At 42.6% G+C, this 17,932-nt stretch overlaps 1 protein-coding gene across 1 annotated transcript in view; it reads right to left on the reverse strand.

The window, feature by feature from the left end:
* LOC141003183 (regulator of G-protein signaling 12-like) overlaps window positions 1-17,451 on the reverse strand; it is a 40,517-nt gene extending 23,066 nt beyond the window's left edge. Inside the window, exons 1-3 of the mRNA XM_073474461.1 lie at window positions 17,315-17,451; window positions 14,472-16,338; window positions 12,783-12,875 (exon numbers count right to left, since the gene is read on the reverse strand). Of these exons, the coding sequence (XP_073330562.1) occupies window positions 12,783-12,875; window positions 14,472-16,256 (1,878 nt within the window). The 5' untranslated portion in view covers window positions 16,257-16,338; window positions 17,315-17,451. The remainder of the gene's footprint in view (window positions 1-12,782; window positions 12,876-14,471; window positions 16,339-17,314) is intronic.
* Window positions 17,452-17,932: the final 481 nt, after the last annotated feature.

Below are 17,932 nucleotides of genomic sequence, written 5' to 3' on the forward strand. Positions count from 1 at the left end.
AGGGAGGGAGAGAGAGAGGAAGAAATCTGACAAGGTACTGGACAGAGAGAGAGAAGAGGAGGAGGAGGAGGAGGAGGGTGAGAAGCAGGAAAGCAAGACTTCCTTACTTCGCAGCTGTTGCCATGGCAACCCGCCCGACAATACATACAGCCTCTGCCACAGTGGCATGAAGGAATCAGATGATTTAACCCCCCCTTTATTCCCCTCACAAAAACACACTCGCCATGTCAAAACCACATTGGCCTTTCCCTCTGGTTTTGTTTCCAGTCGGGGCACTCTCTCTTTACTTGACAGAGGCAAGAAATACTCAGTCAGTTTAAATTGAAACCAGATGAATTTTGCTTAATCAAAATAAAAGTTTGGTAGCCCACGAGTTGAACTCCGAGCCTCATTCTCCGCTGTCACAGAGCGCCATTCTTACGCCCCCAAATGGTAATAATTCTATCAAGTGGTGTTTTCTGCTAGCAATTTAGCTCATGTACCAGAAAAAGAAAATTGGTTTTTGTTCTGGCATCGCTCCCCGTCTCAGCCGCAGCACAGTGCCTCCACATTTCTGGCAGATCTGTACAATCAGCGACTGTTTCTGGACCAGCTATTATTCTTAAAGCATGGGTGGCTCTTTCTGAGGTTTTCCCGTAGCATTCTTTGGACTTAATTTTGCCGTAAATAATGGATGAGATGCAGTGATTATTAACAGCCTGGTTTTCATGGTAGATCTCCCCCGTTTAATTAGATTTCTACACGGTCTATCACTTTGGAAACTGGATGTCTGTCATATGTTGCACGGCTGTTTTGATGGTGCGGAGGGGGCGATCACAGATGACATCTCAACCCCGTCAGTAGGGCTGTGTGTTCATGGACAAGGTCACCGTATGCTTCAAACACACTAGGTTGTACAATCTGACTAATTGTACTTAATTGTACAAATACAAATATATAATAAAGAAATAAATCGTTAGTTTTATTTACATTATGTTTTCTCATATTTACCAACTTCCTTCTTTACTCTCTGACGAATCATCGTGTGTTTCCCATGTTTTCCCAGAAGTTACAGTGACAGGCGACTAAATGGAACATACCGTTACCTTGAGTAAAATTGCAGATTTCCCCGGGTTTGAACATTGTTGGACACAATGTAAGTGTTACCGTGCGAGGCAGCTGGATTCCTGAGATCACAGGTATGCAATCTCGCAAACCCATCTTGCCAGGCAGGCTTGTAAAGCTATATGCTTGTGGCCGGTCAAAAAATGATCGGACTAGTCAGCATCCTTTAAGGAAATAGAGGCAGCAGCAACGGGTGTGGTTTAGATGTTACAACGGCGAGAAGCGACTGCTAGCTTGTAAACAATGGCTGCCCCCGAAGAGGTTAGCGTGGATGCTGTTTTATCAGAACTGGACAACAGTTCTTCATTAAAAGTAGAGCAAGGAACGGCACTGAAGGCTTTTCTTCATGGAAAAGATGTTTTCCCTCTTCTCCTGACCGGCTTCAATAAGAGTTTGATTTTGCAATTGGCACAAGGTATATCATAGAAAGCTCTGCTCGTTTTTAAAAACATATTATATCTTGAAAAACAAAAAAGGTCCAGTGAGAAGTACAAGTTTCTACTACTAATACTAATACTTTCCCACCTCTGCACACGCAACCTTTTACTTTGTAAAGTGAGCAGGATTTACAAAGTGCAGTTTTTAGGACGTTACAAAAGTGTAGGACACAGCCCACATTCCCAAATCTGCCGCCAGAAAAGGGGTTTCAAGTTTCAAGTCAATGTTAGAAATATGACCCAGAAAGTCAAGGAACAGGTCCATGAGATTGAACATTTATCAGACACCAAAACACTTTATATAAATTTTTGTTTGTATATCATGTATATCACACCTCTGTCTTTATCTTTTTTGTTGTGACGAATGAAGTAATCAATCAGGAATGTGCGCTGATTAACCTACACAGTGCCATCCAAAGTCGCAGTTTGACGTCTATCAGTGCACATGTTGCAATGTCCCTTCTATGCTACATTTGACGACACTGTGCAAATGAAGATAATTACATACTTTATGCTATAATGACTGCTACACAGAAAGACAGAATGTTCATATGGTTTTGTGCAGATAAAATCAGCCACGCAGTAATTAGAAGCTATTCATGGTGCTAAGCTGAGTCAACCATAACTGTGAACCCAGAACACAGTGCACAAAAACAGTCTACTTCTGCCCTTAAGGTTTAATTTTGCCCTTTGACCTCCCTGAGGCGGAGAGCTCACTGCAGCCAGGTGAGCACATCTATACGCACATAACAAGAGCAAAAGCATGTTGGAACTTCTCAAAGCAAAATGCCTTCAGGAGAAGCATTTTTCTATCTCTTGTGTTAGTGCTGCTAACTGAAGAAACTGCTGCCACAAAGTAAAGAGTTTTCATGTTAGCTCCGAGCCACCGCTCGGTTTAATCAATTTGTGAAACATTTCTAGACAGGCTTCAGAGCGACAATGAGCGCTGCTTGTCACAAGACCTCGCTAATTGCATTTCAAGTTCTCCACCAGACAATCTTGACCGAGGACGGAAAATAATCTTCTATCTGCCGCAGATGACAAACCATTCCCTGAAAATAACATCAAGAGAGAGCCTCGCATGGAGGCAACTTCCTTTTGAGGGAGAAAGGGCGAGGGTGCGGTGACTGATAAGATGGAAGAGACATTTCTTTACCAACCAAGCAAGGAGAGTAGAGGAGAGACAGGGAGACAGATTTATTTAGGGAAACTCCACTGACAATATCTAAATGAAGATATTGTAGACAGACAAGCGTGTGTTTGACTTTAGGAGGCTAAGCAGTGGGTTCCAGTGTTTTTACTGTGGGAAATCTTGTTTGTCACAGCAAATCTGCCAGACAGTCTATCACATTTGTAAGGATCTGATGAGGTCAGCATGCTTATGTGATGCTAGGGTGCCAGGAATGGTAAACAACATGAACACAATTAGTGTCCCTTTAGATTTCCTATCTGCATTGTGTCTATAGATCAAGGGCTGTGAAACTGTGAAACAAATATAGCACATTATGATACATGACTTAAGGTCATGCTCTGTTGAGAAATCCTATTTTTATCAAGAGTGCCTCAGGAATGATGCCAGTGGTGTGATTCTACTTCTCAAATGATCTAAATGAGTTTCACATGCTCTTGATCTGAAGAAAACTTTTTTGCCCAAGAAAATTTTATCTTGTACTGGAAAATGGTGAAAACAGAAGGCATGTGATTTGGGCAACAATCTTAATCAATACAATACAAGTCTTTCTGGGTTTTACTTTTAGTAAAAAATAATGGTGTTTTGCAGCTAATTTGGCAGTTCAAGATGTCAGCAGTCACTGTATCAAAATGTGAATCTGATATCGCCATATTGGTGTTGTTCCTAGAACATCATAATTAACGTTGTTCCAGGACCGTCACTGAAATAACCCAATCAATTTCATGTACAATCATGCTGTTGTGATGTCATAGCTTTGTGACTCCTGTTGCTGTTGTCCCTGGAACATCATACTTAATGTTGTTCCAGGACCATCATTGTTACTTTACAGTTTTCTGTCGCTGTTTGGTTAGGTTAGGGAGGTGTTTAATCCCCTCAGTAGAATACTTGGTTAGGTTTGGGCAACAAAAATACTGGGTTAGGTTTAGTGAACTTAAATGATTGGTTAGGTTTAGGAAAACATGGTTTGGGTTAAAACAGACCTTTTTCACAATTTTAAACGTGTTTGAAAGGATAACTTCTCCCATGAGTGTATTTTTCCACCCTTTTTACAGAGTCGCTAAGCTGTGACATTAAAAGAATGATATTGATCAGTTTCAATGATGGCCCTGGATTTATTTCCATAAGCTCATTATCTTACCCAACTAGCAGTGGTATTCAGTTGTTTACGAGAAAAGTTTAAGAATTTAATGCTCATATTTACTTAAAAAAATAAAATAAAAATCAAAAACGTCATCTATTTTCTCCAGTGTATAAATTAGAGATTAACATATTGGCATGTTATCCATGCAAACAGATGCAATTGTCATCATCATGAATCAGTTGTGATTCAATCATGATGATCTGAGGCATTTAATCAAAAAATAATACAATAAAATTATTTCTTAATTGAACAAACATTTAAAGATCTTCAATGCCAGGAAGATCAGTGTCTGGCCCTTGGACCTGAGCCATGAGTCCAGAATTGTGCTGAGGTGTCTTTTAGGTGTAATCCCCTCAACCAACAAATGGGCTGCTCTCAATGCCTTTAAAGACACTAGTGATTTGTATGCAAACTCAGGCCATCTTCACAATGCGTTTCATCTCTTAATCCTCCTGATCGGCAGTAATCTACTGCCTGTTCTCTAACTCCAGCCGGTTAGCCACAGCAGATGGGTACGGCTCTGCTACTTTCTGGATTACAGGAGCATTACAATGATTTGTTGAGTGCTGCTGGTGTGCGTGTGTGTTAACCACTTGTTGCTGATAAAAAAAAAAGCTGACAGGGAGTACCAGCATTCCTCTGACTGGAGATGTTTACCTTTTTTCCCTTTGCTGCCCTACTTCTTGCTGTGTTACGAACGTGTCGCCTTACCCAAGATCAGAATTTGTCTTTCCCCACCTAAAACAACAATGTCAATTCTGATCATAACATTAACTCTGCCTGAACATGTACAGCTATGCTATCAGACAGCTTGACAACATTGCCTGAACTCCCTTTGTTTTGTTTTGAGTAATAAAAAAGGAATCGAGGCATGTCACAAGTGGGCAGGTTGGATACAAAACAAGCAACAAATTAAATACATTGGATTTACAAGGCACAGCTGGACTCTGCAAAAATAGAATAAGTTCAGAGAGGGAAACTAGTCCCAGTGACCACGACCCCTCCCATCTCCATTTATTATCATAGAGAAAGGGCTGCGCTCACATGAGCCTGGAGGGCTTGAGGTGGGTAAAACCACATAAGATGCCACCACACCCTGTTGCTGCTCTCTTTCTCTTCCATAAAAAACACCAGAAATGGACTTTCCAACCTGAAACCTGACACCTATAATTAGCCCATTGAGTCCCCCCCGGTTTTCCACCAAAACTAAGTTGCACGAAAGCTTAGTGTACAGTGTTTTGAAAAGTCTGGGCGCTTGGGTACATTTGTTGTGTAATGATAAGGCCAAGCATGATATGAATGAATATCTGCCTCCGGGAAGTAGTAAGGGTTATATGTTGACAATGACAAGGATTTGCAATATTTGTTTACTTCCTGTGTAAGTCCCACTGACCTTACACCCTACTGTCTAATCCTTTTGGTCACGCTTGGAACCTGAGCTGGTTGACTGAAACTGAGAAAGAAGACAAGTTTGGCTTAGCGTTATCCCTCCAGGCTAGGTGCTATAAGATGGCATTTTGTCTCTATGGGTGTTTGGCAGGGCGACAAGTTCATGACAATGCTCACAGTGGCAAAAAATGCAGAAATACATATATTGGACTAGAGTGTAACCCTTTGTCATATTAATATAATTACATAATTAAGAATATTATATTCCATTTCGGCCCCTAAATCCTACACATTAGACCTGGATATTTCATAATATAATCATCTTGCACTACATCATTTGCATTTCAAAGCAACCTTTTTATCTACTGCCTTAAGAAATACCATGACACAAGCTTAAGGTCAAAACATGAACAATATGCAGCACTTTCCTCAACCTAAAGCAATGAGGCTATGTATTAACCAAGCTATAAAAACAGATAAATCCTATTTCCTTATGATGACCACAGGATGAAGATGTTATAGAAAGTTAGTGTTTACACTGCTAAAGCAGGGCACCAAGCCAATATCGCAGGGAGAGTAACTTGGCCGCCCCAAAAATCCATGTTTATGACTTCCACAGTGAGAAGTAGACAAGACCTTGGCCTGGTTCTGCAGCGTCTTGCGCCAACACAAGGTCAAAAAGATACCAACTACATTCACTTTCCAAACCTCCCTGCAACTCCTCTCCAGTTCAAACAAGACAAGCTTGTCTTGCTCAATGCCTCAAAGCGGTGAGGCAAACGCTTCCCGGCGCCGTCTGAGCTACAGGTGCGAGGTAAAGAGTTGAACACGACGAGCAGCCCACTGTAAACCAGACATGTCTTAACTGTTACCAGGGAGGTGATAAAAGACTCTGGCACTTCTTACGCTGTTCGGTGTTGAGTAACCTCCACACCCTTGTCAGTAGATTCCCTTCCAGTGAAGCAGAGAAATTTAATAATAGTATGATGGAGGAAGGTAAACAGTGTGTGGGGAATGAATCACTTCCAGAGGTTGTGTATCACATCCACAGACGTCTTGGTTCAGGGGACGATGAAGAGCTCTGTGTGGTTAACTAAAAAAGTATATCATAATCCTGAATGTCGATAGATGATGTCATTGCGTTGGTGTGACTGCAGCCAAGAGTGCATCTCCATCCAACGGGTATTTTCCGTGGTTACAGTTTGGTCAAACAGCAAACTCAGCAACCACAGCCACATCTGGTCATCTGGATATTGGCTGTTGCATATTCATACTCCGAGCAGCTGGACAGTTAAATAACTTCTACTCGAGTTTTGTTGTGTTAATGTACTGTTTTTCCAGTCGGTGGGTTTGGAGAGAGCAGTCTATGTAATTGCAGTGAAACCTCTTGTGGGAGAAGAGAGGAAGAAGAGGAATCATAGTGGAGACATTTAGAAAATGTCAGGCTGTTTAGTCTTTTGCATCCCGTAATGCTAGCCTAAGGACACATTTCGTGAGCGCAACTGTCCACCCACACTCCAGAAAGCTGGCCATGTGATGTCAGCGAGATAAAAGTGCTTCGTGTTCTCCTCCCTCTGCTGCTAATCCCCAGGAACACACCATTCCTGCTCGTCTTCTCAAGTCATAATACCCTAATTTAATCTAATTTTAGCAGCTATTATATTATTAATAACAACCAGAACTCAACTTGGAAGTGCATACAGGCTATAGTGTATGTCAGACATGCTGGATGAGCCACAAAGATTACGCAGTAGTCATGCGGCACCAAAAGAAAAAATGTATTTTGGTGAATCAGAGCGGGGACATGCCTGCACAAAGCCAAAAGAGGCAAGGCAAAACCACAGGCAACCATTTCAAGTTCAAACTTAACTGTGGCTGTTACACACACACATACACCTAAAACATACAACCCCACTGAGCATTCACTGAACATTAAATTCTATCTGACAACGAAAACCTTTGATCTCGCCTTCACTCATGCCAAATCCAACTTCTCCCAGTGCCACCAACTGATTCCGAAAAGGGTCACTTCTCAGGGCGAGCGCAGTGCAACCGAGCGCACTTCATTCAAAGGCCGAAAGCGACCCTTGATGTGCAATTTACAAGAATAATCTTCACAAAACCCTTTTAGTGGCGCGTCTAATTTAAAGTCAGCGTGCATCCTGATATAGATACTGGACCACATTTTGCTGTATACAGCGGCGCAGTGTGTGTCATACAGCACATGAGAGTTCAGCTGGCACTGGTCAAAACATTCCTCTGACAGACCACACAAGCTAACCACTGTAAGGCTACAACAGGAGCCACAAAGAGCCCAAAGAAGGAAAAGTAACGGTGGCAGGGGAGATAGAGTGAAAGATGAGGATGGCATCACCAAACAGCAGAGAAGTGCGGGCAGACAAAATAATGAAGACTCCAGAATTTCATGACTTACAGAGTTGAGAGTTAAAGTTTGCTCCATGTATGGCGCCGTGTGTTTTGGCTTGTCTTCAGCGCTGCTCCACACGCCTGGTGTGTGTAAGCGAGTCCATCCGCTGGAGCTCCGCGGTGCCTGTGCGAGTCGGTGTTTGCAGTGCGGGGAGATGTGGGCTCAACAGGAGGAGAGCGTGCATGAGAGCCGAAAATCCTGACAGCTACTGGGAGTTCAAAAGCTCCCTCTCTCTTCCTCTGCTGCCGGTTCCCCTCTCTCCCTCCCTCTCTCCCTCTCTCCCTCCCTCTCTCTCTCTCTCTCTCTCTCTCTCTCTCTCTGCTGTAAATTCCTCCTCTTTCCCTCTCTGTTCACCTCCCTCCCTGTCTGTGTCTTCATGCCTTCTCTTGGTTTCTACTACGCCCACAGGATAGATCTATTACCCGCAGGCGTGCAAACAAGAGCTACTAAATGTCTCCACACCTAACAGGAGAGGGGAAACTTTACACTCACAGAGGAAAAGAGGTGCCCTGAATTGCCCAGCAGGCACCTATGGAGTATGTTTGAATAAAACAATGTGCATTTTTAACTCAAATTAGAAGATGTTTTCACGTGCAGCAACACCTCAGAAGACAGATTCAGTGAGAACACTGGCGTAGCAGCCTGCTAATGGTGTCACCACCAATGCAAAGTTGAACACACCGTCATCTGGAGCGCAAAGCAGCTGCTAGGAGGTAGTAACGAGGAGCGTGTGACGAGCCAGAGATCATAGTGGTGGAGCAGTGTGTTGGGATTGTGGGGGCATTTGCAGCAGGTCTCTGACAAGCTCTTTATGGAAATAAGATAAGGAGATACAAAGCAGCACATTCTTCGACATGCCCAAACATAAGGGGATCCGACAACAAAGGCACAGCATGCATCAAAACACTCTTCATCACAAGATGCAGGGGGAAACGAATCAGTGCAAATACAAGCACGGAATTATACAGCAGTTTCTCCCTCTGCTGAACCAGAAAGGCACACACAGGAAGACATCAAAAAGCAAAAAATTATATTTATGCTGTACCGACTCGGTGCGGGGGCTGCAAAAGCTAAGTGTCAGAGCCTTTTGTAATGTGAAGAAAAATAACAAGCGTTCGCTCATTCCTGTGCTGGCCACTGTGACGCACACCACCGGCCATGGAAAGAGCAACACGGCCACACACGTCCTAAGGGTTCTGCGCTCGTCCACGACATGCAGCGAGGCCACAAACAGGGGCTATCCGCAGGGGTCTGCTGATGGTGAACTCCAAAATAGTCTCACGGTGTCTTTGTGAGTCCAGATGCATGCGCTGACTGAGAGCTTATCACGTATTTCTGCAGAACTCGCCATGAGAACGGTGCCTCAGAACATCCTTCACAACAATATACAAGCGAGAAACCAAATAGTTCAACCCCTTGAGCTAATGCCCCGATACTTTCACTGAGTAGCAGGGAGTCATTTAAGGTCAACAGTTAAGTGTTGTTCATAGGTATTATAGGTTGACCATTATTGTCTGTTATCTCTGCGAGTTGCCTTCAAAAGAGAAAAGACATTCTCAAGCTTTACTCTGTAGTCACGCTCTCCGAACAGACTGGACTGCTTCCAACCGGACACATGTAGTTCTCTAAAATCTGTTGCTTCAGCAGTGATTCTCAAACTTTTTCTTTTGTCTAAAATCAATCGTTAACAAGAGGAGAAGCAACTGATAAAAAAAAAGAATTCAAGTTGAATTTGAGTGAAATAAAAGTCATTTTCCGCCCGGTCATCCACAGCGCTCTATGTCCCTGTAGGAGAGTCCATCCTCCACTTTGTAAACCACTGAGGAAAGGTAACGCTTCCAACTTTTCCATATGTGTAAGCCTTTATATGGACATAACTGGTAATTCAATTGAACAGGGTTTAGTTTGCTGTGGCAAGGGCTGGGTTCATGGTCAGAGATCACCATCTGATCTCTGACCATGAACCCAGGGTGAAGCTCAGCCCTTGATACAAGAGCCCAGAGGCAAGTGCTAGGTGAGGATCTAATTGCCTTTAACAACCATAAAATGTTCCCTGTGGTGTTATTACCCGTAATGTATAGGGCATCCATGACTTAAACCTGCATGGGGTAAATGGCTGTTTTTGATTAGATGCGGTCTTAATACCTGTAAGTCGGATGCACAGTAAGAATTGATCACAGGAAGTAGAGCCTCAGTGATATTAATGCCGGATATTAGGTAATCAAAGGCATTTCAGTAAGAAATTGCTGACGCAGCGTAACGGAAAACTGAGAAACAGTAGTTTAGGTAGGTAGCTAGTAGATTTCCATCCAAATGTAGCAAACATTTTATTTTAAAGCAACACTATGTAACTTTTAAAGTAAGAGAGAGTTAATTTTTGAGTCTCATTCCCAGATCGTCAAATACCAATGCTTTGGGTTCATGGTTCGGGATTGGTTTTGATTGGGGTTTGACAATCTGGGCATGAGACTGGCGTACCCCAACACTTGCCCAATAGCTAGTAGCTTGGGTTGACTCCAGAATTCCACAACCCTGTAAAGGATAAGTGGTTACAGATGATAAATGAATGGATGATGTAAAGAGACTCAGCAATCAACTACCTTTCTGCAAAAAGTTACATAGTGCCGCTCGACAAAAGAAAATGCTAATTTATGCATGTTTCTACTATTATTCAGTTATTAGAAGTTGGTTCATCTAAACAGCTGGTGGCACTAATTCTCCAGTCAGCTTCCATGAAACCATTGTGTAAATTGAAAATGCACATAAAAAATTAACCCTAACCCACCTGTTGTGTTGTTACTAGTTACATAGTATCCAACAGTATGTGCTGATAATTGTATTCTTTATCCGTAAAATATCTCAATTTGAACATGGATATGTTTTCAAGGGATCCTGATTGTATTGTTTTACCTATTACTGACTGATATATAAACTTGCATAGTTTTAGAGGGGCAAATCGAACATCCAACGCTTTTCACTCCAACAACTGCAGTCAATATGGCTCTGTGTTCAACAAACAGCAAACACCTCTGTTTGCACAGCAGTGAATACACTCAACTGTTTAAATGGAAATGGATTCCCACTAGTGTTTTGATTAAAAAAACTCTTTTCCTTTCAGCAGACAATAAAAATGTTCTTCTGTTTGTCTTATGTAACCAGAAAAACATGGTGATACCACTAAGCCAAGAAGAATAAATGCAGACTGCTCAATAAGGATTTTCACAACCAGTTTGAAATAATGACAAGTTTAACAGTGAAAAATTCAAGACTCATAATTCCAGCATCACAATCCAAGTCTTGTGTAATCTAACACAAACTAACACACTAATGCATAAATGCCAAACCAAATTTTAAGCTGTTTAAGGTCCATTTTTTAACACCGAACATGTCAGAGCTTGAAAAATGTACAGCAATCATATTACCAATGATGCTCGCATGTGAAAAGCCAGGGTGTTTTCTTACACTTCCAACATATTAGACATGCCTGAGCCTGTCTCTCCCTGTCGGTGTCACAGCAGCTCCTGATAGAGCAGAGGTCTCAAGTCCATGTATAGCAGGTTCACAAAACATTGTGTAACAAGGCAAACTGGAGGTGTAAGAAAGAGGCCTCAATACAATGCTACAAGTGTGAAAGCATCCAGCTTTCTCTCCAGCTAATGTGTTAATTTGTTTAGTGAAAGTGTGAAACAGAAAACTGACTAGAGCGGCCTGAAGCTTCTCAGTTCTCAGCATTTTAAGCTTACTGGAGAGTGGTAAACAGTTGCAATCCGTTGTAAGGGATGATGATGAACTAGATGATAAAAGATGTAATTTCACTCTTGATAGACGCAACCCAATTTGCGAGTGCCGGGAAGCCATAACCATAGCAACTAAAAATAATGAAACACATCGTCAAACTGACTAAAAAAAAAATAAAAAAAAATAAAAAAAAAAATCGGTGGAGGGATCTCCGCACAGAGGTTGGGAAATTAGGACAAGCCACGGACCGAATGCTGGTCTGGTAGATTTCTGACAGAAAATAATGATTTACTATTTTGAGGTGCTGGTGAATGTGAAGATTTATCATCAGCAGCTGATGGATGCTCGCATTTTAAAATGTTAAAATCCTACCCTGTCTGCACATAAGCTGACTTGGAGCTCAGAAATAAAACCAAAATAGATGACTTACAACTTAACTCTTAAAAGTTTGTAAGGATAATGGAGGGGGGAGAACCATTAAAGTTTGGAGTGATGCTGTGACCTAGTGATTTAAGTGAATCAACAATGAAAGAACGCATTAAAGTTGTGTGCTGCGAGCAGAAACTGCAGCTTTTGTAACTTTTTAAACCCATCTTTAATCCTGTGGCAGACCTGCTCAGAACATGCAGTGCTTCAACAAACCTGAGGAGATCTGTGGTGTGCTTCATTGACTCAAATGTGTGGTCTGTGGGTGTGTCTGTGTGTGACTGTGACTAATGCATGGACATACAATACAGTACACCACATTCTGGTTTGTTTTTGTGTCTGTTTCGTGTGCTTTCAGAGCAAATACGAGCTGTTGGAACAGTGTGCGTGTGTTTTTGTGAAGATGAATCAGCGCGCATGAGTAATGCACGCATGCAGAGACCACTGGAGGAAAAGGGAGTTCCTCAGCAACATTAATATGAGCAAAATGTGAGCGCGATATTCAGTCGTTCGTGCAGCAGTGCTCATTAGCGAGGCCAAACAAACAGGACCGTGGCTCTGGCCCGCACAAAGACCACTTTGTGAGCCCCCTCGTGCCACAAGTGCAGCAGCAAACGCAGAGTTCAAGGCGACGGAAATGAAAGGTTAAAAAAGAGCTGAGAGTGGAGCAGAATGAGAAAGGGGGATGGTTCAACCGAATGCCCACATTAGAGAAGCATGTTCTGTACACAAGCCCATTAGAACGACAAATACAAAACACTGTCAGACTTAATGAATATCATAATTCCCATCAACATGAGAAAAAAACACAGAAAACCACTGATTATGTTCCATTTTGAAACAACTTTTGTGAAAGAGGAGCACGGCAACCTCCTGGAAAACCGATGAAAAGGTGAAAACAAACAAAGATCAAAACTTGGTGCCTACCTCAAGGTCATCCAGTGATCGTGCCAGGCTGAGACGTTTAGAAGAGCGGCGTTTAGAAGCACGGACAGCACCCTTACCCCAAAACCTGGTGCCCTGTCAGAATAAAGGAGAGACGGATGAGCAAAGACACAAAGACCACAGCAACTGACAGCACAATCAATACCCTTGTTTTTGTTTTACTTGTCATTATTGGTCTTGAAACTCACACAAAATGCATCTTGCTGAAAAAGTGGAGTCAAGCTGTCAAGAGAATTATAGTTTGCATACACATTTTTTCACTAGTATATTCACTCACATGCTTTCATCTACTTTCATCTACCAGTCTTTTACTCAGGGAGTGTAAGCAAAAGGGGAAATAACAGAATTACCAAAGTGAGGAGTGACTTTAGGGTTAGTCTGGTGGAGTTTGGAAATGTCAGATCTTGTACTAATTTGACAGATTTCTCTGTCGAAGCTTCTGCATTTACATATAATGGCAGTCATGACACACAGCTCTCTCTGACAACATCCAGATTGGTCATAAAGTTAACCTGAACTATGACAACAACCCTGTTTCAACAGCACAGAGACAGACGCTTTCTGCCTTTCACTTCTTGAAAAGATTTCTCAGTTTAACCAGCCAACTCTATTCTTATGATTAGAGAGGCTGTCTAATGTCTGAACGAGAGTTCAAGAATTGCAGATAATTAGTGCTGCATGGCATGGGCTCTACCCTGTAATTTGGCTGGCTTCCTGTGCAAGATTGTCGTCTTTCTGATCCATTGCAAGCTGGGGGACAAATACAAAAAACACTTCTGATTTATAAACACAGCAAAATATTTGCTTAAATACTGTAAATGGAAGTTAATACTGTAAAAATTGTAAAGGGAAGTTTAAAAACTACAAATTTTGTTGCCGAATCGTATCCAACAGACACTTTACATATCCTGAAATGCCCTGAATTTTGTTTCGTAGCATTAATAAAAAAACATGGTCACATTCAAGCTGACTAATTGCTGAGAGAAACTAAGATACTGCAAACATGTTCATACAAGAGGCTTGTTTCCGGGACTACATGGATAAACAGGGCCATCTTGTGGACAAAGAGTACAATAGCTTATAACAGTCAGTTTCCTTCTCTCCACACGTTTATGACAATGACATCATTGACTCACAACAGGTGCTTTCTGAATTCAGTTCACACTCAGCACCAATTGACCGTTGAAATAGTGGTTTTGTATTTCATTTTAGGTGCCACCAGAAACAGGCTTGCTAACACCCCCTCAGTGTCTGGAAACTCAACTCCGTGTGACCATTTAATACTTCCTGTGTCGCGCTGTTAACATGAATGAAGTACAGAAACAGATGCTCTTGTCTACAATGGAACTATTCAACTGTGTGTAAGGATTTCTCATTAACACATAGCTACAAAAATCGCAAGGATGCAGCATATATACTGTATGAGCAAAAACAAGGATATATCTAGAAAATTACACACAAATCAAGTTTTAAAGTAAGGTAAATAGCCAAGAGTAAAATATTTTCATTTAAAATCAAAAAATTAAAAGGGGCAATCTGAGATTTTTTTCAGATATGCAAACAACAACAAAAATGGCAGAGCATCTACTGTTGTATTTTTGAAGGCTGGGATTGAGATTCAAACATAATTACTTGATGCATGTTTAAAATGTAAAAACTAAAAATACTTACATTCTTGGTGTTACCATCTTTCCGCTGTTTCTCTCTCTGTTCAAGAAACCTTTTGGTCCATTCCTCTCGGGGAGGGAGCATCATGACCTCTGCGGACTGGTACCTGTCTGAGGGGATCTGGCTCATGGGGGGAGGCAGGTTGCTAAGACTAACGCTGGAGGGCCAGTTGATGTTAGGTATTACCTGAGGCTCAGGATCATTACTTTGGGCTTTTGGCCACTTTGGCTTTGAGAACCACCTTTGGCTAGCTCTGAGAGGATCTCCGAAGAAGTTTGGCTTTTTATCCAGAGGCAGAGGAGGTGGTGGGGGCTTGAACTGGAACTCAAGTCTGGGTGGGGGACCTCCATAAAAGCTAGTGAGACAGTCAGGCCCAGGTAGTGACTCTGAAAGGGAATGTATGCTGGCACTGTTCTCTGGATTAAGTGTTTGGCCGTTCTTGGACAGGTTTATTGGGGTGAGGTCTTCAGCCGGAAGATAATCCCATGGACAGCTGGGGAGGTTGGCCCCGGGGTGGTTTCGGACCGCGGAAGGGAAATCCCTGTCCGCTCTCTCCTCAGGGGGGGACGCGTTTCCAATTCCACTGTCCCCATTGCTGCTGGCGCTGCCTTGTTTGCCAGTGCTGCCATTCTCCTTGGCTTGCTGCTGAGCCTCAGCGTCCAGTTTGGCTCGAAGCTTCTCCACAGCCTCCCCCATGTCACTGTACAGGACTGTGACAAAGTGAAGAACATCTGGGGGAGTCTGAGGGAATTCCAGACAGCCCAAAGCATCTGGATCTGAAGTGCAGTTGAAGCCAAAGCGTCCTGCAATGCCTAAATGGTCTTCGTGGTTTCCCAGCTCTGGGTCGATGAAGAAAACATGGCAAGAGGCACGCAAAGGACCATCATCGGGTACACGGCCATTGATTATATGTGCTGTAGTGACCAGGCAAAAAAAACGTGGGTCTTCAGCACACACAGCCCCTAAAACCAGGTTCTCAGTGGGAAAGGCTGCCAAAACAGCCCCTGTGTCGTCACAAAGTCGGACGCAGTCAAACATGATCTTCATCATCACCAGTGTATGGGTACTCTGCTCTGTTCCCAACTGTCGTATTCGCTCCCGAATGGCTTTTAAACAGTTCTCCTCTGATCCTGTAGTGTTTAAAATCAGCTCTGTGGAGCTCAGGTAGCCCACCACCAAGGTCATGTTTAAAACACTCCAGTCTGGATTAGCTTCTTCCGTGTCAGTAAACACTGAGTCTGTGTCCCCCACTCTGGAGGTTTCCTCCCTTGGCTGCTCAGCTAAAGAGTTCCAGTGTTGGGACCAGTGCGACATGTCAGGCTCTGACACGGGCCTCTGTTTGGCAGCCATAACATGACTTGAGTTAAAGGAAGAATTGCTTGAATCGTCCGAGATAGTGCGCAGAACACCCACCTTTTGGAAAACACCACTTTTCTGGCCAATCCCAAATTTTGCATCATTGAGGATGGGGTTCCCCATGATTCGGCCTTCCGTGTGCACCACCATCCGCAAGGGTCCTTTGCAGGTGCCAATTAACTGCACCACAGTCTCATGCAAAGCGGTGGACACATCAGTTCCATTGATGGCCATGATGTGATCCCCCTGTTTGAGTCCCACCAGGTCAGCAGGGTTTCCCTGCATGATGCCACTCAACAGACAGGGCCTCTGTCCCGTGATGGTAAAGCCATATCCTGCTCGGCCACGGATGACCTCCACACCCCTGAGCTCACCGACTGCATTTAAATCCAGGCGCCTCCTCACGCCCTCAGGCTGTCCCTGTATCCTCATCTTTGTTGTGGGTTGCTGTGATAGCCAGTGTGCGGGAACTGAAACACTTGCAGGTTGCCAACACTATTGTGTTGTTGTCATCCTGCAGTTACACAAAGTGAGATTAACATTTGAAAAGCAGTTTGTTTGCAATACATCAAATTATACAAAACATGAAGAAGGGGAAGAGTTAAGACATAGGATTGCACAATAAGTCAGCTTTCGACAGGGGCATGTTGTGGTAAAATAGCCTCATATTTAGGCTGCAACTAATAGTTATTTTCATTATAAATTAATCTGCCAAACTCCTTGTGAATTAAAAATTGATTGGTCTGTTGAAAGTAGTGAAAACACTCATCAGTTTTCCAGAGTTCGACATGATTTCAAAACAATAAAGTTTAATTTACAGCCATTTGGAACAAAATGAAGCATGAAATCTTCCATTTTAAGAGGCTTTAATCAGCAATCTTTTGGCAATTTTCCTCTAAAACAGACTTTTTGTTAATTGATAAATCATCTAAATTGATTCTGTATTTGTTTTTTCTTACATTACACAGTATATTAATCATATTAAGTTGTTTTCTCATACTGTGACCATTTTAAAAAAAACAATGTCAAAGTAAGAATCAGGGTGTTTTTTTGTTTTTTAAAAAATCTTACTCAAACAATCTGTAAACCAAGTAAAACGCTGCTATCAATCTTATTTTAGCAATTATCTGTCAGAGATAAGACACACACAGCTTTTATGTCCGAACACAGCTTGCAAATTACTCACATCCACCACCCCTCCACCCGCCCACTCCCCCAAAACACAGTGCCAGCTGGCTCCCTGCTCACCAACACTTAAATGACAACCAGACTCTTTGGTTTCGGTCGACCACTGCTTTTAAATGTTCCAATACTCTACTCACCACACAAGTTGAACGTTTTCCAACAACGGGCACACCTGAAGAAGCCTAGTAGAGGTTTTTGGCTTTTTTTAATGTCAGTTGTTAAAGAAGTTAATTCGATGTTAGCATGTCCGAAACTCGCACCACAACGAGGCTATTTAACGACTAACGCTAACTTTTCAAAATTACCTTTTTCCCCGGGACGAAAAGTTCCACAAAAAGCTCTCACGTTGTTTCCACTCACGCTGTTAAAAGCCCAAACGTTTACATTTTCTCACATTACACGTCCATGTTGTTTTTAAAAATGAATGAAAACGTGAGTATGTCCCTGCAGTGATTCAGGGGTCCATATGGCAACGCGCGAGAGCACCGCCTTCCATTCAACTCGCCGCGGCGGATCACAAAGCGTCTTTCATTGTAACCATGACAGCGTAACGTCTCTGGAGCACGTGACGTCCCGTTCTGGCCAATCAGCACGCCTGTCTCGTTCAATATTCAAACGAGTGGAGTGACGCTATTGGCTGATATTGTTATTGACAGTTGACACTCTTCACTTCTGCGCTCAGGCGAAGCGAATTTAAAAGAGTCGCGTTTTTAAATAAGAAACACCACTTAAATAGAGAAAGACTTGGAGTGAAGCCATTTTGTAAACTCTGTAAACACCCCGGGAACTTGTCACGGAGGAGCGGGTTACATTACAATACACACATCAACACATTTAATTGAGATAAGTTCTCAGTATAACTAAAATGCATATGGACATAATAAGTCTTACCTCGTATGAATGAACTCTTTCTGCAGTTTTAC

Source organism: Pagrus major, chromosome 10 (genome assembly GCF_040436345.1).
Source record: "Pagrus major chromosome 10, Pma_NU_1.0".
In the NCBI taxonomy this organism is placed as follows: domain Eukaryota; kingdom Metazoa; phylum Chordata; class Actinopteri; order Spariformes; family Sparidae; genus Pagrus; species Pagrus major.